At 32.6% G+C, this 26950-nt stretch overlaps 1 protein-coding gene across 10 annotated transcripts in view; it reads right to left on the bottom strand.

The window, feature by feature from the left end:
- The window catches only part of Dscam4 (Down syndrome cell adhesion molecule 4), a 94391-nt gene that overhangs the window by 9069 nt on the left and 58372 nt on the right, over positions 1 to 26950 (bottom strand). For 9 of the 10 annotated variants that reach the window (XM_064355843.1, XM_015981426.2, XM_064355844.1 and 6 more), the window contains exons 7-17: positions 13481 to 13919; positions 10751 to 11037; positions 7736 to 8029; positions 7560 to 7679; positions 5082 to 5255; positions 4606 to 5034; positions 3552 to 3719; positions 3086 to 3348; positions 1449 to 1659; positions 1239 to 1394; positions 908 to 1152 (exon numbers count right to left, since the gene is read on the bottom strand). In XM_064355843.1, the coding sequence (XP_064211913.1) occupies positions 908 to 1152; positions 1239 to 1394; positions 1449 to 1659; positions 3086 to 3348; positions 3552 to 3719; positions 4606 to 5034; positions 5082 to 5255; positions 7560 to 7679; positions 7736 to 8029; positions 10751 to 11037; positions 13481 to 13919 (2786 nt within the window). The remainder of the gene's footprint in view (positions 1 to 907; positions 1153 to 1238; positions 1395 to 1448; positions 1660 to 3085; positions 3349 to 3551; positions 3720 to 4605; positions 5035 to 5081; positions 5256 to 7559; positions 7680 to 7735; positions 8030 to 10750; positions 11038 to 13480; positions 13920 to 26950) is intronic. The other variant, XM_015981430.2, reaches the window with a different exon arrangement.

Raw genomic sequence — 26950 nt, 5'->3', positions numbered from 1 at the left:
GGATGCTAAAAATTTTTTTGTTAATAATGATATTGATATTTTACGCAAGAAACAAAAAACAAGGCTTATTAAAGGTGGTGTAATAATGTTTTTTTATGCTGAACAAATGCGTGGGTAATGTAGTTTTTACTAAGCAATAAACATGGTGGATGCGCCGGGATGTCCGTTCAGTAACACTGAATTAATGTGCTAAAAAATTGGGGGAAAATTAATAATCTTCAAAATTTTAAGGTTAATTTTACACACTTTTTTTTTAAATGGAATCCTCACTTTTTATGTCACTTCATGGAATAGAATTTTTTTCGTATCGATCTGTCTTAGTCTTTTCTGTCCCTATCTGTGAACAACTTTTAGTTATGAGAAATTTTTACTAACCAGTGCTATTTTTGCACATTTGCCAAAGAAACATTTCTGACAACAACGAATTCTGTTGAAAATTGAAAGTTGAAAACAAAATAAATTTCCAGAACTTTGGTTTAAAAAATTTTGGTTTCTCGCGTTTTTTTCGCGTTTCCAAAAGATTTGTCTAAGAGTTTTTATTCCCATCAAAAACTTCTAATACTTCTTGTATTTAGACGGAACAGCCTGTACCTTGAGTAAAAAGTGGACTTTTCATTATAAAAATAAATCCTATGGGAGGGTCCTATGCTCAAATTTTTTCTGCTTGTTGGGTTTTACTTGGACCAATTAACTACGTATTTATTAAAAGGAGTATAACTTGTTTTTTTATTGGTTGTTCTTACAAGATAGGATTGAGGGTCCTACGCTCAAATATTTTATTTTCTGTTTTCTGCTTGTAAGAAATTACGTTCTTATATAAATAATGACTGTAACCTGGACTAGCTGTGGGGGAGAACTCGCAGAATTAAAACAAGACTTAATTTTTTTCACAACCCTAAATACCTACCCTTGTTGAGGCCGTGACCCAGAACTCGAGCGTTGACGATTGTTTAACCCTCTCAACTTCGTGCATTTCGGTGGAGGGGCTCAGCACCCTTTTGTGGGTCCCTTCCTCTCGGCCGTCCTCCATTTGGCTCATGTAGAACGTGTATCCAACTAATGGCCCATTACTGAATTTGGGTGGCAGCCACGATACTAGTATTTTATCGGGGGCACTTAGGACGGCCTTAATTTCCGCCGGTGCAGATGGCACTATAAATTTCATTCAATGTATCGAACTACCATTAACGAAAAATTTATTCTTGTTTATTGCAAAAATAAGCAAACAAATACAATACCATCCTCCTCGGTCTGGCAGTAGGTGGGCTCGGACCTCGCCCCGTCTCCGCTCGAAGTGTAGGCCAGCACTGTCATGCTGTAATTGGTGAATTTCCTCAATCCGGAGATTGTTGTACGCAATTGATTGATGATCTTGGTCTGTTGATCGTCGTTGTCTGTAATTCGTTTCGTTTGGTGTTGTTTTTCTACTGAAAGGGAGGATTTCCTACCGAACCATTCGCCGGCCGAGTGATAAGTAACTTTATATCCTTGGATAATTCCGTTTCGTCCTTCCGGCAACGGCGGTTCCCATGATATGTGTAAACTTTGAGCACTTAATACCGAACACTGAACGTTCAGAGGGGGCAAACTTGGCGCATCTTCCAGAGTTCGCGCTGTTACGGGGTCGCTAGCAGGGCCGGATCCTCGGCTGTTGTAAGCCTATAAGTAACACAAACCAGAGCTGATAATTACGCGATAAACTTTCGCAATTCGAACTCTTCCCAAATTATGGAGATTTTGCTTTGATGTTGCGGTACTCAAACATAATTACTGGAATTATTTGTGCGAGACAACGTTTTTACCCGAGAAATGGTCAACTTTTTATCCCTTTTTAGTACAGTTCTACGATTATTCAAAGCTTTTGACATAACAGAAAAAATGGTGGATGCGCCGGGTAAATATTTTTAAAAAAATATTATTATGACAAAATAATTTTATGCAACAAAAAACAAGGCTTACAATAAAAGATCGTATAATAATGTTTTTTTAATCCGTTACAAATAAGTCGTTTTTATAAGAAATAAAAAATGGTGGATGCGCCGTTTTTTTTTAATTTGTTGGTGAATTATTGTACTAAACACTACGTTTTTTAATAAACATTATTATGTTTGTTTGTTTTGCATAAATTTAGAAACGAGGTGCCAAAAAAATAATACCATATAATGTTGTAGTAAAAATGGTGGATGCGCCGGAGCAATATTTTTTTGTTTAAAGTAATATATCGACGAAATCATTGTTTACAAGAAATAAGAAACAAGGCTTACAAAAGGTCGCATGATAATGTCTCTTTAATCCGTTACAAATAAGTAGATAATGTCGTTTTTATAAGATATTAAAAATGGTGGATGCGCAGTTTTTTCTAATATTTATTAGTAACTTTGAATTACTGCACTAAACACTATCTTTTTCAAATAGACATTATCGTGTTTGTTTGTTCTGCATAAATTTAGAAACGAAATAAATAAATAGAACCAAATAATGTTGTAGTAAAAATGGTGGATGCGCCGGGACAATTCTTCTAAGATTTGTTGGCAACACTTACTGATTGCACTAAACACAAGTTTATAGTTTTTTCTTAATAAGTAAATACTGTTTATAAAGTTTGTTCGCTTTTCAATGGTTTAGAAAAATATAAGCTAAAAATGGTGGATGCGCCGGAGCAATATTTTTTCGTTTAAAGTAATATATCGATGAAATCATTGTTTGCAAGAAATAAGAAACAAGGCTTACAAAAGGTCGCATGATAATGTCTCTTTAATCCGTTACAAATAAGTAGATAATGTCGTTTTTATAAGATATTAAAAATGGTGCATGCGCAGTTTTTTCTAATATTTATTAGTAACTTTGAATTACTGCACTAAACACAAGTTTATAGTTTTTTCTTAATAAGTAAATACTGTTTATAAAGTGTGTTCGCTTTTCAATTGTTTGGAAAATATAAGCTAAAAATGGTGGATGCGCCGGGCTAATATTTTTATTAAAAATGACATTGAGACGGAGTTATACATTAGAAACCAAAAACAAAGCTTATTAAAGGGTTGTGTAATAATGTTTTCAACCTAAACAAAGTCGATAATGTAGTTACCTGTACTATAATCCCATACGTGGTGTACTTGGACAGGCCTTGCAGCACGGCTTCGCCCCCATAATGTGGCCTCACTTCCACGCTTTTAAAGGTGTAGGACTGCGCCACATTGTTCGAATCTTCCGTCGAGACCTCCTGGTACCCCACATGATAGCCTAAGAGATTACCATTCCAAGTTTCCCGATTCGGGGGTTCCCAAGTGACCACCAATTCAGTTGAACTCTTCGCCTCGGCCCTTATATCAACAGGGGCCCCGCTCGGCACTAAATTAAGATTTAATCGGTTCGGTTCGCTTGATTAAATCAAAAGCAAACGATGTTTACTCTCCCGATTTAATCCCTCCTTAAGCGCGCATTATTTTTCGGACATAATAACCCGAGGAGGGATTAAGGGAGAGAGAGAGTAGCGTGTTTTTGGTCAAGCTGGCGGATAATTGGTAATTGGATCCGAGCTTGGATTAAATTACCTTCTTCCAGGGTGCTCACTTGGACGACTTGACTCGGGTCGCTTAGACCCAAGCGGTTCTCCGCCAAAATCCGGAGGTGATATACTTGGGCAGGGCGCAGGTTCTGCAAAGTCGTGGTGATTTGCGAGCCGGGAACTGTCACCTTGGCCGGCTGATTCGGCCACGCTTCTGCAAATAAGCCGAGAAATAACTGTTTTTTACAGCGAAATATTATTGGAGTCACTTTTCTGAAACGATTTCTCGGTTAACTCTCGAAGAGTCAATATTTGCTCGGTACGATATTAAGGCCAAAGGGAACGCACAGTGCGGCAAAGACAAGTGTAATGTAAATTATTTTTCTATTTTTATCGTCATTTGCAATCTAATTTCAAATCGAAACTGAAATTGAGACAATTTTTAATTTTTAAACAAAAAATTTTTTTTGTAAAAATTTTAAAGAAATGTTTATAATATTTTTAAAAACGGTAGAGATGGATGCACTGTAGAAAAATAAATTTTGCGTCATCTGACGGCTTAGAAATACACTAAAACACTAAAACGTCTTCTTCTTTAACCTTAAGGAAAACCCTGAAATTTTTCGAAAAATCCGGGTATTGTTCCGCTCTGTGCACATTTAGCCTAGGATTCCTTTATTATTATCTCTATTTATTATTTTTATGTAAAAGTGAAGTCACTATCTTGGACTTGTGCACCCTCCCTTTTTAAATTCTGGATCACGCTCCAGGATTTTGCTTTACTTCTGATTATAATTCAGCCCAACTTTGTACGAAACAACTAACACGCTATTTGAAACAGTGAGCTGGTTTGTGACGAAACTGGAAACTAGTTGCTAGAAACTTGTGTTCTCATTTATTAAATGTGAAATGCTTTCGTAATTAATTGAATTACATGCGCACAAAAAATCGATTAATTTCGTAATTAAATCGCAAACTAGGTAAGATTTATTTCAGTGTTTACGCCCCTTGATCCTTCATTTAACCCGTCATTTGAGCCTTTCGTCCATTAGCAGCGATGTTTATCATTTCCATGATAATGGCAGAAGGGGTGTAATTACCTGATCCCGGTTTGTACTGGACAATGTAGTTAGTGATGGGGCTATTTCCGGCGTACGGCTGCGTCCAAGATATGCCGATCGATCTCGATAACTGGTCCATTACCCTGACGTTCCTCGGCGGTTCTGGAATCTCCTGCACGATCAGCTGAATATTCATGTCATCGCTTCCGTAGGCGTTGCTCGCCGAACACGTAAAAATCCCCGTGTCCTGTCTGATCGTCCTCTCAATGCTCAGCTCGGAGACCATCCCCTCGGCCAGTTGCTGCGCCCGCACGGAGTAGCGCTGATCGCCGTCGTTGGATATGTGTTGGCCCCCGAGCTTCCAGGTGATCTCCATGGGGGTGTCGCCGAGGGCCGAGCACTGCAGGTGGGCCTGCTCGCCCTTCACCACCTGCAGCTGCTTCGATTTCTGCAGGAAGTGGGCCGGAGCTGTCGACAATTGTTAGAGAAAATTGTGGGAAAGTTGGGGGGGTTACCGTTGACTTTGAGGAAAATGACTTTGCTGACGCCAGCGCCGATATTGTTTTTCGCTTCGCATAAGTATTGCCCTTCGTTTTCTTTTGATATGTGGAGGAAGTTTAACGAACCGTTGGGGAATTGCTGCACGTTGGGCTCGAACAGGAAGTCTTTGTATTCGCCGGGTTGCTCACCTGATTTCATCACAATTAATTAACTTTTCGCGTTCAAGCGGAATTTTTTATTGGGTTTCAAAAACTGATACAAGATTAAATTATGCATCATCCAAAATTATTCTCCAGTAAATAGGATGTTGAAAAATGAGTTGCAATAAAAGTCTCTTTTAATGAATACATTTTAGTTTCTACAGAATTTTTGGATTTTCGTTTCAATGCTGATGATTTTGACTTGAAGGGTAGGTGTTGATCGATTCTGCTGACTTTTTGGAATATTTTTTTTAATAACTTTCTGACTAATATTATATTTAATAACAAAAATTATCGGAATTAAGCGACTTTTGTTTACTCAGATTTTATTCTTACTTAAATCAAAGTTTTTCTAAACAATCTCATCCTTTTATAACAAAATGAATTATTATTTTTTGAATTAAATTATGTTACTAGAATTGTGAGCAAATTAATACAGACTACATTCGGTAATTAAAAAAAAAAGTTTTTTGACAAAATAACTGGGAATCATCCATTAAAAAGTCAAAAATTTTAAAGTATTATTCTAGAATTAAAATTATATTTGTTGAAATTGTCTTAGTTATTTGTAGGCCATTAGATTTAATTTGACTCAAATTTGGTGGTTAAGATTCAATAAATTTGATAGCTAAAATTTTAAATTAAAATTTCTGCTCATTTTCAACTTCTGAATTTTATTTATAACTAAATAATAAAAAAAAATCAGAAAATGGCCCATTTATTTTGATTGGCAAGCGTTTTCTAGAATTTCACAGAAAATTTTGTTTTTTTTGTCACTCATTTGATTTTAAATTAAAAGTTAAGTGTTTTTTCAACCAAACTGGTTAATTTTAGGATTTAGCGCAAGAATTTACATTTCATAAACCGTTAATGCAGAAATAAAATATTGCTATACAAAAAAAGTCTTTTTTTGAAAAATTTGGTTTTCTACTATTTTCAAGAATTTTGTAATTAGCTGTTTTTAGGTGTTATTCTATAATAAAACTGTTAAAGTTTAAAAGCAATAAGCCAATAAAATTTAAAGATATACAATTTAAACCAGAGTTAAATTCTAACAGTCCGTTAAAAAGCTACAAAACAAGGCTCTTAGCATCACTAAATTGATAGTTAAAACTCTAAAATAAAATTTCCGATTATTTTAATAAAAAACCTTTAAATTTTAGAATTCAACACAGTTAAGAAATTCGGATTCAGAATATAAACTTAGAGTATCAGAAAATGCACAGTTTTATAAAATAGATATTAAATTTCTACATTCAACATTAGATGCTACGTTTCTATTTCTACATTCACTCATTTGTTTCTTTTTTGGTTTTTATTTTTTTTGTACTTCTTTGCTCTTACTTGAGTAATTTTCTTTATTTTTTTTTGTTTTATTTTCTTATTGTTTAATTTTTATACATTTTTTTTGGTTTTGTTTGAATAACCTTTAGCTAGAGTTTGCCCCATAGAGTTTGTTTATTTATTTATTATTATTGTTATTATTATTATTATTATTATTATTATTATTATTATTATTATTATTATTATTATTATTATTATTATTATTATTATTATTATTATTATTATTATTATTATTATTATTATTATTATTATTATTATTATTCAACTTATTACGACATTTTAGAATTTTATAATTTTACTAGAAGAAAACTGTAGCATATTTGGAAAATCAGCTTGTTTTTTGGGATTAAGTAAAAAAGAATCCGGGTAACCTTTATAAATAAATAAAAAAATGCATTAAATTATTGGAAAATTATATATTGTCCAACTTTAATAATACAAACAAAATAATCAAACAAAACAAAATAACACAAATAAAATTTCTAACTAACAAAATCTCTAATAAAAGTTTGATATCACGTAGGGCAGTGACAATTGCTTATACTTTTTCTTAGCCACTAATAAATCTCTTAACTTTGTTAACATTTTTATTCTTTAAGTAGGTGATCTATCTTTACGTGAATTAAAAACAATTTTTTTAACAAAATACCTAAATCATCTAATTCTAAATTTAATTAATAATCACAGTTTGATGTAGAATATTGTATTTTGAAAGTTAAATTTGATATCCCAAGAGGTATAAAAAATACAGTTTCTGAACCTACTTTGTTTGAATTTTGTTTTTTTTATTGTATTTAAGTTTAAAAAAATTATCACCGTTCTGACTTGTATCTTCAAATCCAAAATTCTAGAAATTCTAGAATTTGCAAAAACCGGACTTGTGGAGTCTAGAATTTGGATGATATTTGAGAAATCTGTAAAAAATGAAAAATTGGGATCTAGTCGTACCCACGGCCTTTTTCCAGGTGACAGCTGGCTTGGGATACCCATCTGCCTGGCAATGCATGGTGGCCTCCTGTCCAGCAGCGACGCTGGAGTCTGCGGGCTCCACCGTCCACCTCGGCGGCACTGCAACAGCCGGCGGTTAGAAAGCCGCCCCCAAACCGCCACCGTAAGTCGATTACCGTTGACAGTGAGCGGCACGACGTGCTTCTCCGCCCCCGCCACGTTGCTGGCGATGCAAGTGTAATTTCCGGAATGAGCGGATGTCACCTGTTCGATAATTAAAGACGAGGAAAACTCGTCGATTCGCCTTATTACCGTTCCCAGAGCGACGTTATTGGAAACGGCTTTGGCGTTGCGCTCCCACCGGAATGTTATCGGCAAGTCTCCTTCCATAATTTGGCAGGTTATTGCCGCACGCATTCCCTCTCGCAACACACCCGTCATCGGATTTATGGGCAGGATCTTTGGCGGTACTGGAAAACAAAACCAGAAAAAATTGCAAACATGCACCAGCATTCATCACGTATCGGCTGAAAACGACAAGCGCAAAAATTGAAATTGCATCATGACGATGACAAATATTTACGGAGCTCGTTAATAATAAATAGAATTTCGACGTGTTGGGAGTAATGAATATTTTTATGGATGGCAGGGCCTGATTACGCCAAATATAAAAAATAATAAAAGGCGTGAAGGGAATATTTTGACGGCACACCTATCAATTTTCAAAATAATTTTTTGGGGTAAAATAATGTTACATTATGTTCAGGGGCTTTAATGATAGTATCAAGCAAGCGTTTAATTAGTTTAAGTAGTGAGAAGAAAGCAAAGAATAATGGAGAATAAAATGTAAAAAAATGCATGGATTTGTGATTTTAATTTCTAACTAGTAATAATGGAAGTTTTTCAATTAAAAATGTTACGACCCAAAAACCAAATAAAAATTTTAGAATCGAACAAAAAATAAATCTAACAAAATTCTAATGTAACAATTTTTAGTCTAAATAAAGGTCAGCTGACGTGACAAATGAATTAATAAGAACAATCACTAAAATAAGTGCTCTTCTACTTTGGAACCCTGAGTAGATTTCTTTTCTTCTTCTCTTTTTTGTGTAATGTTCTAATGTTGTTTCTATGGTAATTTATGCTTTTCTGTCTTCAAGTATTTTAAATATAATCTGTATCTAGTTCAAATGTTTGTATTATTCTGTAATTTTTTGTATCTAAAGCAAATAAATGTTTATAACACAATGTGTTTTTGAATGATTCTCATCTAGTCGTCTGTGAATTTCTCATGTAAAATCAGAAATGCCGCTTTATAGAACTAATAATAGGCATTTAGACTTCGAATATTACCGTTCTCCATTTATTAAGTTTCAATAATAAAAGTGTTTTTTGCACAGTGTAACAATTTAGCTGTATTTTAAAGAAATAAAAAAAACTAAATTTAACAACTGACGGATTTGACGTTTATTGACAGAGGATTCAATTGAGGAGAGTGGCACAATTTATTTTACATGTAAACCAAAGTTAACTAGATGAAAATCATTAAAAAACACATCTGAAACACAAAATCTAAAGAAATCGTACTTAAGCGTAATGGATATCTTGATTAATATCTTATGTTTGATAAAATTCCAAATTATTTAAACTATACCACAAAAAAGGTCTTTGTGTGTTTTAGAAAAAGTGCTTAAAAATCTATATTTAACGTAATACAGGTGTTCAAAGATTGGAAAATGTTAACTGACAGATTTTGGACGTTATTATGCACAACATGTGTTCTTAAAATTTTCAAAAAACCCCAGATCACGTTTTTATTTGGGTAAAACATATTTTATTATAAAATCAAACAACATATCTCCACCTAATAAAATAAATAAATAATAAATAAAATAAAATAAAATTTTGTTTGTAAAATCACAAAACAGTTGACTACTCATATCAAATTAAAAAACTATCTAGGTTGCGTACGGTTTTTTAATATATATTTTCATATTTTTTTACCATTTTATCGCTCAGTAGATAATAAATGGTACTTAAGCATTCTTTGATATAAACAAATAAAATTATTGTATTTTTTTCAAACAACTTTGACTCAATTTTTTGGTAGTAGTGAAAACTGAGGAAAAAACTCCAACTAAATATTACTATTTAAAACTGTATTATTTGTCTCTTTAGCTTAATTAATTATGTTTATAATAATCTTATTCTTGTTCTTGTTATATTTAAGTTTAAAGCCGCAATTTTCGCCCATTAACGTGTTTAATTTTTGCAAATTTGGAAATCAACATGAAAGCAGCAGTTCGTCTTCTGAGAGTGAAGATAATGTGAGATTGTGCCAAAAACAAAAAAAATACAATTTGAGATAAAATTATTACGGTAGAATTGAAAAAAATGATGTTGAACCATTGAAAAATCGCATTAAGTTGGATTTTATTTGTGGGAAGGGCTAGTGCCGGTTTACCGTCTCATTTGTTCCAAAAATGCGTATTTGACCAATAAAAACAAAGGTAGTACCCACAACCTGCTTATCTACCTCACAAAAAATTGCAAGGTGTTTGTCATTGGATATTGATGAACTAATACACGCCCGCCAGCAAGACAGACCAATCACGAGATTATCGGCAAATTTTTAGCAAATTAACTGTTATTTCGTAATCGTCTGGGAAACCCAAAATTTTCCAAAAAGTCGTGGATTAATCGTGTTGCGGAATAAAATCGTATTCATATAAATTTTTTAGTTAGAAAAGCACCTGACCGGCAAAGAGTCAAATCTTGCAGGTTGTTATCAGTGAAAACTACTTTTATTTGCATCCGTTTTCACTCTTATTACGTTACAAACAACCCCACTTTTCGTTCCTAAATTTCGAAAAATTGTTAGTGGCGAATTTCCGTCTCCAATTGTTTTTTATTTAAATGAGAACGAACGAATTTCCATTAAAAAAACTTTTTTTTCACAAAACACACTTTGGTTTTATTTTCCCTTCGTGTGAAACCCCCCCGGCGCGTGAAAATTCCAGCCTGCATTTAGCATTTCCATCAGGTGTGCGTTAAATTTTGTAAGAGATTCTTTTATCCTCGAATCTATCGCCTCAAAGCGAATAACCCGGTGTCCGTGACGTGGTTGAAAACCCCCACATTTGCAGTTATGAGACGCGATTTCTATTAATATGCATGAACACTGAACTTGCCTATAACTTGCACCTCGACGTTCCTTCTGTCGGAGTTCCGCTGCCGATTTTGCGCCTGGCACGTGTAGGTGCCGGCGTCCTCGTTCCTCTGCGTCTGCTCCACCACCAGAGTGCCGTTGGCGTAAACCCGCTGCCGACGATTCACCGGCAGGATTTGGCCTTCGCGCTCCCAGCTTATGGTCTCGATGGGGTATCCCGCCACGGGACATTTGATCACCAGACTGCCTCCGGCCACTCCGGTGATTTTCGGCATTTCTCTTATGTAGGGGAGGCCGTAGACGTTCACCCTGAGATGAGATATGAGGCTCATAAAGGGAGGATTCCCGTCATTTGGAATGTGTCAAAAATGGAACACATGGGGAATTGGAGTTATTTTCTCGGATGGGGAAAGAAAAAGGAGGACGGGACGTGAAAATGAAATTAAATTAGCATTTGGAACGCAAAATGTACACTACGCCATCTGTAATCCAAAGCGTAATCGTCTAAAAACTGTACGAAACCAATTCGGATCAGTGAAAAAATATATTTGAAAAAAAAAAAACTATACAGGCAGCATTTTAGCTCAGTTTAAACACTTTTTACATCAACTTTTCAAATTCTCTGAGTTTGCGGACAATTTCCGAACACTTAAAAGGCAAAACTGTGGTAAATAATTAAAAAGTCGATTACAGTTACTTTAAAAATAGGAGTTTGCAAGTTATTTACGATTTAAACCTCTTGAAATTAACTGGAATAAAGTAATTTAGGCCTAATTTGGCGATTTTTGACTTTCTTGAAGCACACTAGTTTCTAAATCAAGAATGAGCTGAATCACTCAGGCTTGGCTAAGAAATAATAAAAAAAATAATAAGTATGTAACTTTTTTTTTTAATTCTACAAATTTTTGACCTGTGTCTACCAACTTTCTTGGTAAATATGTTGTCAAATGATGGATTTAAAAATTAAATTACACAGGACTGGCTGAAACAGCGTAATTTAGTCGTTAGGGTAATTTTTCATTACCATTTTAAAAAAAACCTTGTCTTAAAAAATTTTTCTTCTAAGAAATATTAAAAAAATAAAAATAATTTTAAAAATAGATGTAACGTTATCATTACATCAAAAGCATCATTTTTCTAGAACGTGTTTTTCAATTTTTGATTAAAATAGAAACATACCTGGTTTTTTATGTATTAGCATTTTTTCAAAATTTTTTGACGCCTTCAAATAAATATTAAATAATTAAAAATTTTTATATGAACAAAATAAATAATTTATTACTATATCTCAAATACTTTTGCGCAAAAATCAGTCTCTGATATTATGAATTTTTTCAGAATTTTCCTGCTTTTAATTATAATTAAAATGAATTACTTAAGAATATTAAGAAATATCAAAAAATTAAAACTGTGAAGAATTAATCAAAATTTTGTGGTTTATAGTTTATTCTAAAACAATGATGCGTAAACGAGCAAATTGTTTTTTAGAAAATTGTTGCTAATAACCAAATTTATTTGTATTTTTGAGTTATACTTTGTTAATTATTTTTCGAAGCTAGTGAGATTTATTTTATCGATTTTTTGCACAAAACAACACTAAAGTATCGCTTACTCTAAAATGACATATGAAATGATGATTTTTAACGCAATTTATTATTAGTTAGTAAACAATAATAAAAAGAAATTATAAAATAAAATTGAAAAAATTTACATGCATAGAACAAAATATAAGGTATTTGGTAGCTGAATTCTGTGTGATAAATATTTTTTATGATGTAGAAAAAATATAAGTATGTAGTTATTTAGCAGATTCACTTCGTACTGTTATTGTAAAATATACGACGCTTACAAGATATTTTGTGCAAAAAATACGTAAAAAAATTGAGCTATATAGCTTAAAATTACGTTAATCTGAAATTTTAATTATAACTTAATTAATATTTTTTTGAATTAGCAACATATTTTTGCACAAAAATTTTTATTGTTTGTTTTAGAACGGCATAAGACCTAAGGATTTATTCTTAATTAATTGTTATAAAAAAAAATAAAAAAATTCTGAAAAAATCACATGCATGGACGAAATGATAGCACTTAAGAGCAAACTTGGAATTTTGTGTGACTATTAATTAGTTTTTGAAATAAGCCAAATATTCTGTTTAAGAAAAGTTGAAAAATCAGTTATTAGAAAAACACGTTGAAACAATTACTAAGTGTTATCTCCTGAAAAAGCAAATACAGAGTGTGCTAAGTAAGTTTGTTTTTGAAAAAAATGCAGCTTTGTGTCTAGAATATTAATTAGAAGATTTAAAAAAAATCTTGAAATAGGTATAATGAGAAAAAGTATAGTTCAGCGATTCTTTAAAACTTTTCTCGTTTGTCTGAAGTCTAGTTAAATAAAAAGCCAACGATCCATGTAAGCTAATTAATTATTTTCTGAAATATCTGAATAAGTTGGCGTTTAAAGTTTCTGAAAAAGTTTGCGATTTGTTGTTTTATAAAAAAAGGAAAATTTACTTCGCGTTTTCATTTATCTTGTTTGCCATTAAATTAAAATTGAACCGTTTGTGTGCAAATGTGTACCCAAATCAGGTTTTTTCTTATGTAATTGATTTTAATAATTGATTAATTAAGGGGCTTAAACCACTCGATCTAATGTTTGATTTATTTTGCAAAAAAATAGCCGGCATTGTTTGCGTTTGTTTTATCAATTTTGTCGGATCGTACGATTTTTGCATCAAATCACTATGCATACCTGGCACTGTGTGATATTTTCCCGACGCTGTTATGCGCCGTACATGTGTATTCGCCCCCATCTTCCGCCTTGATATTGGTGATATTCACGTGGCTGATCACGTCGTCCTGGATCGTGACATATTGCCCGACCAAAAATCGAGGATGGTCTGGAAGCGGAAACCCATCCAGAGTCCACGTGAACTGAGGCGGCGGGTTTCCTGTTGCGACACATTTCAGCGAAACCATCGGTCCTGGCTGGAGCGTCTGCTCTGAGAACCAATAGATCAGCTCAGGACCGGCGTCGCCCATGTCCAGTTCGGCAGTGGCTTGGGCTTGGTCCCAGTTGTTGCTCGCCAGGCACTGGTACATTCCGCGGTCGTCTTTCGATAATTGGCGAATGGTGAGACGTGGGGGCTCCGCCATCACCTCCACGCGGTGGTCGGGCGCCACGGGCTTGCCTAAAGTTAAAAGTATTTGGAATCATAGGTTTGCTGGACTTGAACTCAAACAGCTACGAAAATTTAAAAAAAAATGTTTTGAAAATCAGTCGTTCTAGCAAAGTGTTATAAACTTTTTTGTGTTTTTTTGAGTCCTTTCGAGTTGTTAAAAGTACCATAAAAGTCAACAGATTCGATTTTTAGAGTTTTGATTTTTTGAATTTTTATCACGATTTTGGTCGATTCTGTATACCCGGAACATTTGTCAAGCAATAACTCCGGAACTCTTAGGGATAACCCTATGAAGTGTACTATCGTTGGAAAGCTCTTTAGCTAATCTATTCTTTTCAAAAAAGATCATTCTTCTCCGACTAATAGTTTACGAGAAAATTGCAGATAAATGCAAAAATTGGTAAAATTTTCAAAAATTCATAACTCAAAAACTAAAAGTCGTAGAGCAATGCGGTTTGTTCCATTGAATTCAGCGGCCCATTTTCTGTATTATACGAACTTTTCATGAGATTTAAAAATTTTTTTTTTAAATTCGTTCTATAATACTTTTTCGTATTTATATATGCCTTTACAACTCTCAAGAGTTGTTAAAAGTCCAAAAAAGTCCTAATGTTCGATTTTTTGATGATTGATTTTTTCAATTTTCGTCGCAATTTTTGTCGATTTTGGGTACCCGGAATATTTGTTGAGCAATAGCTCCGGAACTATCAGAGATAACCCCATGAAGTTTATTATCGTTGGAAAGCTCTTTAAATTATCTATTTTTTTCTAAAAAAATTATTGTTCTCCGACTAATAGTTTTTGAGCAAATTGCAGATAAATGCAAAAATTGGTAAAATTTAAAAAAATTTATAACTAAAAAACTAATGGGAATTTGGCAATTTTTTCGATGCCAATCGATTCCCCGGATCATTTTGCATAGGTGAGGATCAAAACAGTTCCACTTTTTTGAATAGTTTAGTCGTAATTGGGAAAATAAGAAAAATTAAAAAAAAGTTAACACCCCCCCCTACAAAATGGTCAATTTTAAAAATGCCTCAGAATCAAATAAAACTTATTCTATCTTATAGATTTTGATGTGCTCTTTACGATAGAAAAAAGAGTTTTCTCCTACCTCTGTTAGTTTGGCCGTAATCGGCGATTGAAAATTGAAAATTTTTTTGCGAGATATCGCCTTGAGTCCTATGCCATTTTGTAGAGTTTTTTATTCCGGTTGTCCTTGATTTTTCCGTTTCTCGATAACTCTAATAGTTTCGCCGTAATTGGCGGTTAAAAATTGAAAAAAAGTGAAAATGGAAACCTTTTTTTGCGTTTTTCTCGGAAACTGTAAGACTTAGAGCAACGATCAAAAAACCATCTGATAGCGCTTAATTTTCTCTATTTTTTCGATTAAACCCGGAGCCGCTCCGGGCTACGGTTCCGGCTACAGAGGCGATCAAAATTTTTCACTAAAAAAATTCATAAAAAAAACTAAAAGTCGTAGAGCATTGCGGTTTGTTCGGTTGAATTCTACGGCTCATTTTACATATTATATCAATTTTTCACAAGAATTATAAATGTAAAATTTTTTGCCTAAATTTAGGGTAGCCATTTGTCATAGTGGAAAATTTTATCTAACAAAAAAATTTATAACTCAAAAACTAAAAGTCGTAGAGCAATGCGGTTTGTTCCATTGAATTCAGCGGCCCATTTTCTGTATTATACGAACTTTTTATGTGATTTAAAAATTTGATTTTTTTTGCTAAAATTTCCTGAGTATTACACTTACCTTCAGGAAAGTGAAAAAAAATTTTTTTTTTAAATTCGTTCTATAATACTTTTTCGTATTTATATATGCCTTTACAACTCTCTAGAGTTGTTAAAAGTCCAAAAAAGTCCAAATGTTCGATTTTTTGATGATTGATTTTTTCAATTTTCGTCGCAATTTTTGTCGATTTTGGGTACCCGGAATATTTGTTGAGCAATAGCTCCGGAACTATCAGAGATAACCCCATGAAGTTTATTATCGTTGGAAAGCTCTTTAAATTATCTATTTTTTTCTAAAAAAATTATTGTTCTCCGACTAATAGTTTTTGAGCAAATTGCAGATAAATGCAAAAATTGGTAAAATTTAAAAAAATTCATAACTAAAAAACTAATGGGAATTTGGGAATTTTTTCGATGCCAATCGATTCCCCGGATCATTTTGCATAGGTGAAGATCAAAACAGTTCCACTTTTTTGAATAGTTTAGTCGTAATTGGGAAAATAAAAAAAATTAAATAAAAGTTAACACCCCCCCCTACAAAATGGTCAATTTTAAAAGTGCCACAGAATCAAATAAAACTTATTCTATCTTATAGATTTTGATGTGCTCTTTACGATGGAAAAAAGAGTTTTCTCCTACCTCTGTTAGTTTGGCCGTAATCGGCGATTGAAAATTGAAAATGTTTTTGCGAGATATCGCTTTGAGTCCTATGCCATTTTGTAGAGTTTTTTATACCGGTTGTCCTCGATTTTTCCGTTTCTCGATAACTCTTATAGTTTCGCCGTAATTGGCGGTTGAAAATTGAAAAAAAGTGAAAATGGAAACCTTTTTTTGCGTTTTTCTCGGAAACTGTAAGACTTAGAGCAACGATCAAAAAACCATCTGATAGCGCTTAATTTTCTCTATTTTTTCGATTAAATCCGGAGCCGCTCCGGGCTACGGTTCCGGCTACAGAGGCGATCAAAGTTTTTCACTAAAAAAATTCATAAAAAAAAAACTAAAAGTCGTAGAGCATTGCGGTTTGTTCGGTTGAATTCTACGGCTCATTTTACATATTATATCAATTTTTCACAAGAATTAAAAATTTAAAATTTTTTGCCTAAATTTAGGGTAGCCATTTGTCATAGTGGAAAATTTTATCCAACAAAAAAATTCATAACTCAAAAACTAAAAATCGTAGAGCAATGCGGTTTGTTCCATTGAATTCAGCGGCCCATTTTCTGTATTATACGAACTTTTTATGTGATTTAAAAATTTGATTTTTTTTTGCTAAAATTTCCTGAGTATTAACACTTACCTTCAGGAAAGTGAAAAAAAAAAATTTTTTTAAATTTGTTCTATAATACTTTTTCGTATTTATATATGCCTTTACAACTCTCTAGAGTTGTTAAAAGTCCAAAAAAGTCCAAATGTTCGATTTTTTGATGATTGATTTTTTCAATTTTCGTCGCAATTTTTGTCGATTTTGGGTACCCGGAATATTTGTTGAGCAATAGCTCCGGAACTATCAGAGATAACCCCATGAAGTTTATTATCGTTGGAAAGCTCTTTAAATTATCTATTTTTTTCTAAAAAAATTATTGTTCTCCGACTAATAGTTTTTGAGCAAATTGCAGATAAATGAAAAATTGGTAAAATTTAAAAAAATTCATAACTAAAAAACTAATGGGAATTTGGGAATTTTTTCGATGCCAATCGATTCCCCGGATCATTTTGCATAGGTGAAGATCAAAACAGTTCCACTTTTTTTAATAGTTTAGTCGTAATTGGAAAAATAAGAAAAATTAAAAAAAAGTTAACACCCCCCCCCTACAAAATGGTCAATTTTAAAAGTGCCTCAGAATCAAACAAAACTTATTCTATCTTATAGATTTTGATGTGCTCTTTACGATGGAAAAAAGAGTTTTCTCCTAGCTCTGTTAGTTTGGCCGTAATCGGCGATTGAAAATTGAAAATGTTTTTGCGAGATATCGCCTTGAGTCCTATGCCATTTTGTAGAGTTTTTTATACCGGTTGTCCTCGATTTTTCCGTTTCTCGATAACTCTAATAGTTTCGCCGTAATTGGCGGTTGAAAATTGAAAAAAAGTGAAAATGGAAACCTTTTTTTGCGTTTTTCTCGGAAACTGTAAGACTTAGAGCAACGAGCAAAAAATCATCTGATAGCGCTTAATTTTCTCTATTTTTTCGATTAAACCCGGAGCCGCTCCGGGCTACGGTTCCGGCTACAGAGGCGATCAAAGTTTTTCACTAAAAAAATTCATAAAAAAAAAACTAAAAGTCGTAGAGCATTGCGGTTTGTTCGGTTGAATTCTACGGCTCATTTTACATATTATATCAATTTTTCACAAGAATTATAAATGTAAAATTTTTTGCCTAAATTTAGGGTAGCCATTTGTCATAGTGGAAAATTTTATCTAACAAAAAAATTTATAACTCAAAAACTAAAAGTCGTAGAGCAATGCGGTTTGTTCCATTGAATTCAGCGGCCCATTTTCTGTATTATACGAACTTTTTATGTGATTTAAAAATTTGATTTTTTTTGCTAAAATTTCCTGAGTATTACACTTAGCTTCAGGAAAGTGAAAAAAAATTTTTTTTTTAAATTCGTTCTATAATACTTTTTCGTATTTATATATGCCTTTACAACTCTCTAGAGTTGTTAAAAGTCCAAAAAAGTCCAAATGTTCGATTTTTTGATGATTGATTTTTTCAATTTTCGTCGCAATTTTTGTCGATTTTGGGTACCCGGAATATTTGTTGAGCAATAGCTCCGGAACTATCAGAGATAACCCCATGAAGTTTATTATCGTTGGAAAGCTCTTTAAATTATCTATTTTTTTCTAAAAAAATTATTGTTCTCCGACTAATAGTTTTTGAGCAAATTGCAGATAAATGCAAAAATTGGTAAAATTTAAAAAAATTCATAACTAAAAAACTAATGGGAATTTGGGAATTTTTTCGATGCCAATCGATTCCCCGGATCATTTTGCATAGGTGAAGATCAAAACAGTTCCACTTTTTTGAATAGTTTAGTCGTAATTGAGAAAATAAAAAAAATTAAATAAAAGTTAACACCCCCCCCTACAAAATGGTCAATTTTAAAAGTGCCACAGAATCAAATAAAACTTATTCTATCTTATAGATTTTGATGTGCTCTTTACGATGAAAAAAAGAGTTTTCTCCTACCTCTGTTAGTTTGGCCGTAATCAGCGATTGAAAATTGAAAATGTTTTTGCGAGATATCGCCTTGAGTCCTATGCCATTTTGTAGAGTTTTTTATACCGGTTGTCCTCGATTTTTCCGTTTCTCGATAACTCTAATAGTTTCGCCGTAATTGGCGGTTGAAAATTGAAAAAAAGTGAAAATGGAAACCTTTTTTTGCGTTTTTCTCGGAAACTGTAAGACTTAGAGCAACGATCAAAAAACCATCTGATAGCGCTTAATTTTCTCTATTTTTTCGATTAAACCCGGAGCCGCTCCGGGCTACGGTTCCGGCTACAGAGGCGATCAAAATTTTTCACTAAAAAAATTCATAAAAAAAAACTAAAAGTCGTAGAGCATTGCGGTTTGTTCGGTTGAATTCTACGGCTCATTTTACATATTATATCAATTTTTCACAAGAATTAAAAATTTAAAATTTTTTGCCTAAATTTAGGGTAGCCATTTGTCATAGTGGAAAATTTTATCCAACAAAAAAATTCATAACTCAAAAACTAACAATCGTAGAGCAATGCGGTTTGTTCCATTGAATTCAGCGGCCCATTTTCTGTATTATACGAACTTTTTATGTGATTTAAAAATTTGATTTTTTTTTGCTAAAATTTCCTGAGTATTATAACACTTACCTTCAGGAAAGTGAAAAAAAAAATTTTTTTTTAATTTGTTCTATAATACTTTTTCGTATTTATATATGCCTTTACAACTCTCTAGAGTTGTTAAAAGTCCAAAAAAGTCCAAATGTTCGATTTTTTGATGATTGATTTTTTCAATTTTCGTCGCAATTTTTGTCGATTTTGGGTACCCGGAATATTTGTTGAGCAATAGCTCTGGAACTATCAGAGATAACCCCATGAAGTTTATTATCGTTGGAAAGCTCTTTAAATTATCTATTTTTTTCTAAAAAAATTATTGTTCTCCGACTAATAGTTTTTGAGCAAATTGCAGATAAATGCAAAAATTGGTAAAATTTAAAAAAATTCATAACTAAAAAACTAATGGGAATTTGGCAATTTTTTCGATGCCAATCGATTCCCCGGATCATTTTGCATAGGTGAGGATCAAAACAGTTCCACTTTTTTAAATAGTTTAGTCGTAATTGGAAAAATAAGAAAAATTAAAAAAAAGTTAACACCCCCCCCTACAAAATGGTCAATTTTAAAAGTGCCTCAGAATCAAACAAAACTTATTCTATCTTATAGATTTTGATGTGCTCTTTACGATGGAAAAAAGAGTTTTCTCCTACCTCTGTTAGTTTGGCCGTAATCGGCGATTGAAAATTGAAAATGTTTTTGCGAGATATCGCCTTGAGTCCTATGCCATTTTGTAGAGTTTTTTATACCGGTTGTCCTCGATTTTTCCGTTTCTCGATAACTCTAATAGTTTCGCCGTAATTGGCGGTTGAAAATTGAAAAAAAGTGAAAATGGAAACCTTTTTTTGCGTTTTTCTCGGAAACTGTAAGACTTAGAGCAACGAGCAAAAAACCATCTGATAGCGCTTAATTTTCTCTATTTTTTCGATTAAACCCGGAGCCGCTCCGGGCTACGGTTCCGGCTACAGAGGCGATCAAAGTTTTTCACTAAAAAAAATCATAAAAAAAAAACTAAAAGTCGTAGAGCATTGCGGTTTGTTCGGTTGAATTCTACGGCTCATTTTACATATTATATCAATTTTTCACAAGAATTAAAAATTTAAAATTTTTTGCCTAAATTTAGGGTAGCCATTTGTCATAGTGGAAAATTTTATCCAACAAAAAAATTTATAACTCAAAAACTAAAAGTCGTAGAGCAATGCGGTTTGTTCCATTGAATTCAGCGGCCCATTTTCTGTATTATACGAATTTTTTATGTGATTTAAAAATTTGATTTTTTTTGCTAAAATTTCCTGAGTATTACACTTACCTTCAGGAAAGTGAAAAAAAATTTTTTTTTTAAATTCGTTCTATAATACTTTTTCGTATTTATATATGCCTTTACAACTCTCTAGAGTTGTTAAAAGTCCAAAAAAGTCCAAATGTTCGATTTTTTGATGATTGATTTTTTCAATTTTCGTCGCAATTTTTGTCGATTTTGGGTACCCGGAATATTTGTTGAGCAATAGCTCCGGAACTATCAGAGATAACCCCATGAAGTTTATTATCGTTGGAAAGCTCTTTAAATTATCTATTTTTTTCTAAAAAAATTATTGTTCTCCGACTAATAGTTTATGAGCAAATTGCAGATAAATGCAAAAATTGGTAAAATTTAAAAAAATTCATAACTAAAAAACTAATGGGAATTTGGCAATTTTTTCGATGCCAATCGATTCCCCGGATCATTTTGCATAGGTGAAGATCAAAACAGTTCCACTTTTTTAAATAGTTTAGTCGTAATTGGAAAAATAAGAAAAATTAAAAAAAAGTTAACACCCCCCCCTACAAAATGGTCAATTTTAAAAGTGCCTCAGAATCAAACAAAACTTATTCTATCTTATAGATTTTGATGTGCTCTTTACGATGGAAAAAAGAGTTTTCTCCTACCTCTGTTAGTTTGGCCGTAATCGGCGATTGAAAATTGAAAATGTTTTTGCGAGATATCGCCTTGAATCCTATGCCATTTTGTTGAGTTTTTTATACCGGTTGTCCTCGATTTTTCCGTTTCTCGATAACTCTAATAGTTTCGCCGTAATTGGCGGTTGAAAATTGAAAAAAAGTGAAAATAGAAACCTTTTTTTGCGTTTTTCTCGGAAACTGTAAGACTTAGAGCAACGATCAAAAAACCATCTGATAGCGCTTAATTTTCTCTATTTTTTCGATTAAACCCGGAGCCGCTCCGGGCTACGGTTCCGGCTACAGAGGCGATCAAAGTTTTTCACTAAAAAAATTCATAAAAAAAAAACTAAAAGTCGTAGAGCATTGCGGTTTGTTCGGTTGAATTCTACGGCTCATTTTACATATTATATCAATTTTTCACAAGAATTAAAAATTTAAAATTTTTTGCCTAAATTTAGGGTAGCCATTTGTCATAGTGGAAAATTTTATCCAACAAAAAAATTCATAACTCAAAAACTAAAAATCGTAGAGCAATGCGGTTTGTTCCATTGAATTCAGCGGCCCATTTTCTGTATTATACGAACTTTTTATGTGATTTAAAAATTTGATTTTTTTTTGCTAAAATTTCCTGAGTATTATAACACTTACCTTCAGGAAAGTGAAAAAAAAAATTTTTTTTTAATTTGTTCTATAATACTTTTTCGTATTTATATATGCCTTTACAACTCTCTAGAGTTGTTAAAAGTCCAAAAAAGTCCAAATGTTCGATTTTTTGATGATTGATTTTTTCAATTTTCGTCGCAATTTTTGTCGATTTTGGGTACCCGGAATATTTGTTGAGCAATAGCTCCGGAACTATCAGAGATAACCCCATGAAGTTTATTATCGTTGGAAAGCTCTTTAAATTATCTTTTTTTTTCTAAAAAAATTATTGTTCTCCGACTAATAGTTTTTGAGCAAATTGCAGATAAATGCAAAAATTGGTAAAATTTAAAAAAATTCATAACTAAAAAACTAATGGGAACTTGGGAATTTTTTCGATGCCAATCGATTCCCCGGATCATTTTGCATAGGTGAAGATCAAAACAGTTCCACTTTTTTGAATAGTTTAGTCGTAATTGGGAAAATAAAAAAAATTAAATAAAAGTTAACACCCCCCCCTACAAAATGGTCAATTTTAAAAGTGCCACAGAATCAAATAAAACTTATTCTATCTTATAGATTTTGATGTGCTCTTTACGATGGAAAAAAGAGTTTTCTCCTACCTCTGTTAGTTTGGCCGTAATCGGCGATTGAAAATTGAAAATGTTTTTGCGAGATATCGCCTTGAGTCCTATGCCATTTTGTAGAGTTTTTTATACCGGTTGTCCTCGATTTTTCCGTTTCTCGATAACTCTAATAGTTTCGCCGTAATTGGCGGTTGAAAATTGAAAAAAAGTGAAAATGGAAACCTTTTTTTGCGTTTTTCTCGGAAACTGTAAGACTTAGAGCAACGAGCAAAAAATCATCTGATAGCGCTTAATTTTCTCTATTTTTTCGATTAAACCCGGAGCCGCTCCGGGCTACGGTTCCGGCTACAGAGGCGATCAAAGTTTTTCACTAAAAAAATTCATAAAAAAAAAACTAAAAGTCGTAGAGCATTGCGGTTTGTTCGGTTGAATTCTACGGCTCATTTTACATATTATATCAATTTTTCACAAGAATTAAAAATTTAAAATTTTTTGCCTAAATTTAGGGTAGCCATTTGTCATAGTGGAAAATTTTATCCAACAAAAAAATTCATAACTCAAAAACTAAAAATCGTAGAGCAATGCGGTTTGTTCCATTGAATTCAGCGGCCCATTTTCTGTATTATACGAACTTTTTATGTGATTTAAAAATTTGATTTTTTTTTGCTAAAATTTCCTGAGTATTATAACACTTACCTTCAGGAAAGTGAAAAAAAAATTTTTTTTTTAATTTGTTCTATAATACTTTTTCGTATTTATATATGCCTTTACAACTCTCTAGAGTTGTTAAAAGTCCAAAAAAGTCCAAATGTTCGATTTTTTGATGATTGATTTTTTCAATTTTCGTCGCAATTTTTGTCGATTTTGGGTACCCGGAATATTTGTTGAGCAATAGCTCCGGAACTATCAGAGATAACCCCATGAAGTTTATTATCGTTGGAAAGCTCTTTAAATTATCTTTTTTTTTCTAAAAAAATTATTGTTCTCCGACTAATAGTTTTTGAGCAAATTGCAGATAAATGCAAAAATTGGTAAAATTTAAAAAAATTCATAACTAAAAAACTAATGGGAATTTGGGAATTTTTTCGATGCCAATCGATTCCCCGGATCATTTTGCATAGGTGAAGATCAAAACAGTTCCACTTTTTTGAATAGTTTAGTCGTAATTGGGAAAATAAAAAAAATTAAATAAAAGTTAACACCCCCCCCTACAAAATGGTCAATTTTAAAAGTGCCACAGAATCAAATAAAACTTATTCTATCTTATAGATTTTGATGTGCTCTTTACGATGGAAAAAAGAGTTTTCTCCTACCTCTGTTAGTTTGGCCGTAATCGGCGATTGAAAATTGAAAATGTTTTTGCGAGATATCGCCTTGAGTCCTATGCCATTTTGTAGAGTTTTTTATACCGGTTGTCCTCGATTTTTCCGTTTCTCGATAACTCTAATAGTTTCGCCGTAATTGGCGGTTGAAAATTGAAAAAAAGTGAAAATGGAAACCTTTTTTTGCGTTTTTCTCGGAAACTGTAAGACTTAGAGCAACGAGCAAAAAATCATCTGATAGCGCTTAATTTTCTCTATTTTTTCGATTAAACCCGGAGCCGCTCCGGGCTACGGTTCCGGCTACAGAGGCGATCAAAGTTTTTCACTAAAAAAATTCATAAAAAAAAAACTAAAAGTCGTAGAGCATTGCGGTTTGTTCGGTTGAATTCTACGGCTCATTTTACATATTATATCAATTTTTCACAAGAATTAAAAATGTAAAATTTTTTGCCTAAATTTAGGGTAGCCATTTGTCATAGTGGAAAATTTTATCCAACAAAAAAATTCATAACTCAAAAACTAAAAGTCGTAGAGCAATGCGGTTTGTTCCATTGAATTCAGCGGCCCATTTTCTGTATTATACGAACTTTTTATGTGATTTAAAAATTTGATTTTTTTTTGCTAAAATTTCCTGAGTATTATTAACACTTACCTTCAGGAAAGTGAAAAAAAATTTTTTTTTTAAATTCGTTCTATAATACTTTTTCGTATTTATATATGCCTTTACAACTCTCTAGAGTTGTTAAAAGTCCAAAAAAGTCCAAATGTTCGATTTTTTGATGATTGATTTTTTCAATTTTCGACGCAATTTTTGTCGATTTTGGGTACCCGGAATATTTGTTGAGCAATAGCTCCGGAACTATCAGAGACAACCCCATGAAGTTTATTATCGTTGGAAAGCTCTTTAAATTATCTATTTTTTTCTAAAAAAATTATTGTTCTCCGACTAATAGTTTTTGAGCAAATTGCAGATAAATGCAAAAATTGGTAAAATTTAAAAAAATTCATAACTAAAAAACTAATGGGAATTTGGCAATTTTTTCGATGCCAATCGATTCCCCGGATCATTTTGCATAGGTGAGGATCAAAACAGTTCCACTTTTTTAAATAGTTTAGTCGTAATTGGAAAAATAAGAAAAATTAAAAAAAAGTTAACACCCCCCCCTACAAAATGGTCAATTTTAAAAGTGCCTCAGAATCAAACAAAACTTATTCTATCTTATAGATTTTGATGTGCTCTTTACGATGGAAAAAAGAGTTTTCTCCTACCTCTGTTAGTTTGGCCGTAATCGGCGATTGAAAATTGAAAATTTTTTTGCGAGATATCGCCTTGAGTCCTATGCCATTTTGTAGAGTTTTTTATTCCGGTTGCCCTCGATTTTTCCGTTTCTCGATAACTCTAATAGTTTCGCCGTAATTGGCGGTTGAAAATTGAAAAAAAGTGAAAATGGAAACCTTTTTTTGCGTTTTTCTCGGAAACTGTAAGACTTAGAGCAACGAGCAAAAACCATCTGATAGCGCTTAATTTTCTCTATTTTTTCGATTAAACCCGGAGCCGCTCCGGGCTACGGTTCCGGCTACAGAGGCGATCAAAATTTTTCACTAAAAAAATTCATAAAAAAAAAACTAAAAGTCGTAGAGCATTGCGGTTTGTTCGGTTGAATTCTACGGCTCATTTTACATATTATATCAATTTTTCACAAGAATTAAAAATTTAAAATTTTTTGCCTAAATTTAGGGTAGCCATTTGTCATAGTGGAAAATTTTATCCAACAAAAAAATTCATAACTCAAAAACTAAAAGTCGTAGAGCAATGCGGTTTGTTCCATTGAATTCAGCGGCCCATTTTCTGTATTATACGAACTTTTTATGTGATTTAAAAATTTGATTTTTTTTTGCTAAAATTTCCTGAGTATTATTAACACTTACCTTCAAGAAAGTGAAAAAAAATTTTTTTTTTAAATTCGTTCTATAATACTTTTTCGTATTTATATATGCCTTTACAACTCTCTAGAGTTGTTAAAAGTCCAAAAAAGTCCAAATGTTCGATTTTTTGATGTTTGATTTTTTCAATTTTCGTCGCAATTTTTGTCGATTTTGGGTACCCGGAATATTTGTTGAGCAATAGCTCCGGAACTATCAGAGATAACCCCATGATGTTTATTATCGTTGGAAAGCTCTTTAAATTATCTATTTTTTTCTAAAAAAATTATTGTTCTCCGACTAATAGTTTTTGAGCAAATTGCAGATAAATGCAAAAATTGGTAAAATTTAAAAAAATTCATAACTAAAAAACTAATGGGAATTTGGCAATTTTTTCGATGCCAATCGATTCCCCGGATCATTTTGCATAGGTGAAGATCAAAACAGTTCCACTTTTTTAAATAGTTTAGTCGTAATTGGAAAAATAAGAAAAATTAAAAAAAGTTAACACCCCCCCTACAAAATGGTCAATTTTAAAAGTGCCTCAGAATCAAATAAAACTTATTCTATCTTATAGATTTTGATGTGCTCTTTACGATGGAAAAAAGAGTTTTCTCCTACCTCTGTTAGTTTGGCCGTAATCGGCGATTGAAAATTGAAAATGTTTTTGCGAGATATCGCCTTGAGTCCTATGCCATTTTGTAGAGTTTTTTATACCGGTTGTCCTCGATTTTTCCGTTTCTCGATAACTCTAATAGTTTCGCCGTAATTGGCGGTTGAAAATTGAAAAAAAGTGAAAATGGAAACCTTTTTTTGCGTTTTTCTCGGAAACTGTAAGACTTAGAGCAACGATCAAAAAACCATCTGATAGCGCTTAATTTTCTCTATTTTTTCGATTAAACCCGGAGCCGCTCCGGGCTACGGTTCCGGCTACAGAGGCGATCAAAATTTTTTACTAAAAAAATTCATAAAAAAAAAACTAAAAGTCGTAGAGCATTGCGGTTTGTTCGGTTGAATTCTACGGCTCATTTTACATATTATATCAATTTTTCACAAGAATTAAAAATTTAAA

This window comes from Tribolium castaneum, chromosome 3 (genome assembly GCF_031307605.1).
Source record: "Tribolium castaneum strain GA2 chromosome 3, icTriCast1.1, whole genome shotgun sequence".
NCBI classification, from domain to species: Eukaryota; Metazoa; Arthropoda; class Insecta; order Coleoptera; family Tenebrionidae; genus Tribolium; species Tribolium castaneum.
This window is presented reverse-complemented; position numbering and strand designations above follow the sequence as displayed.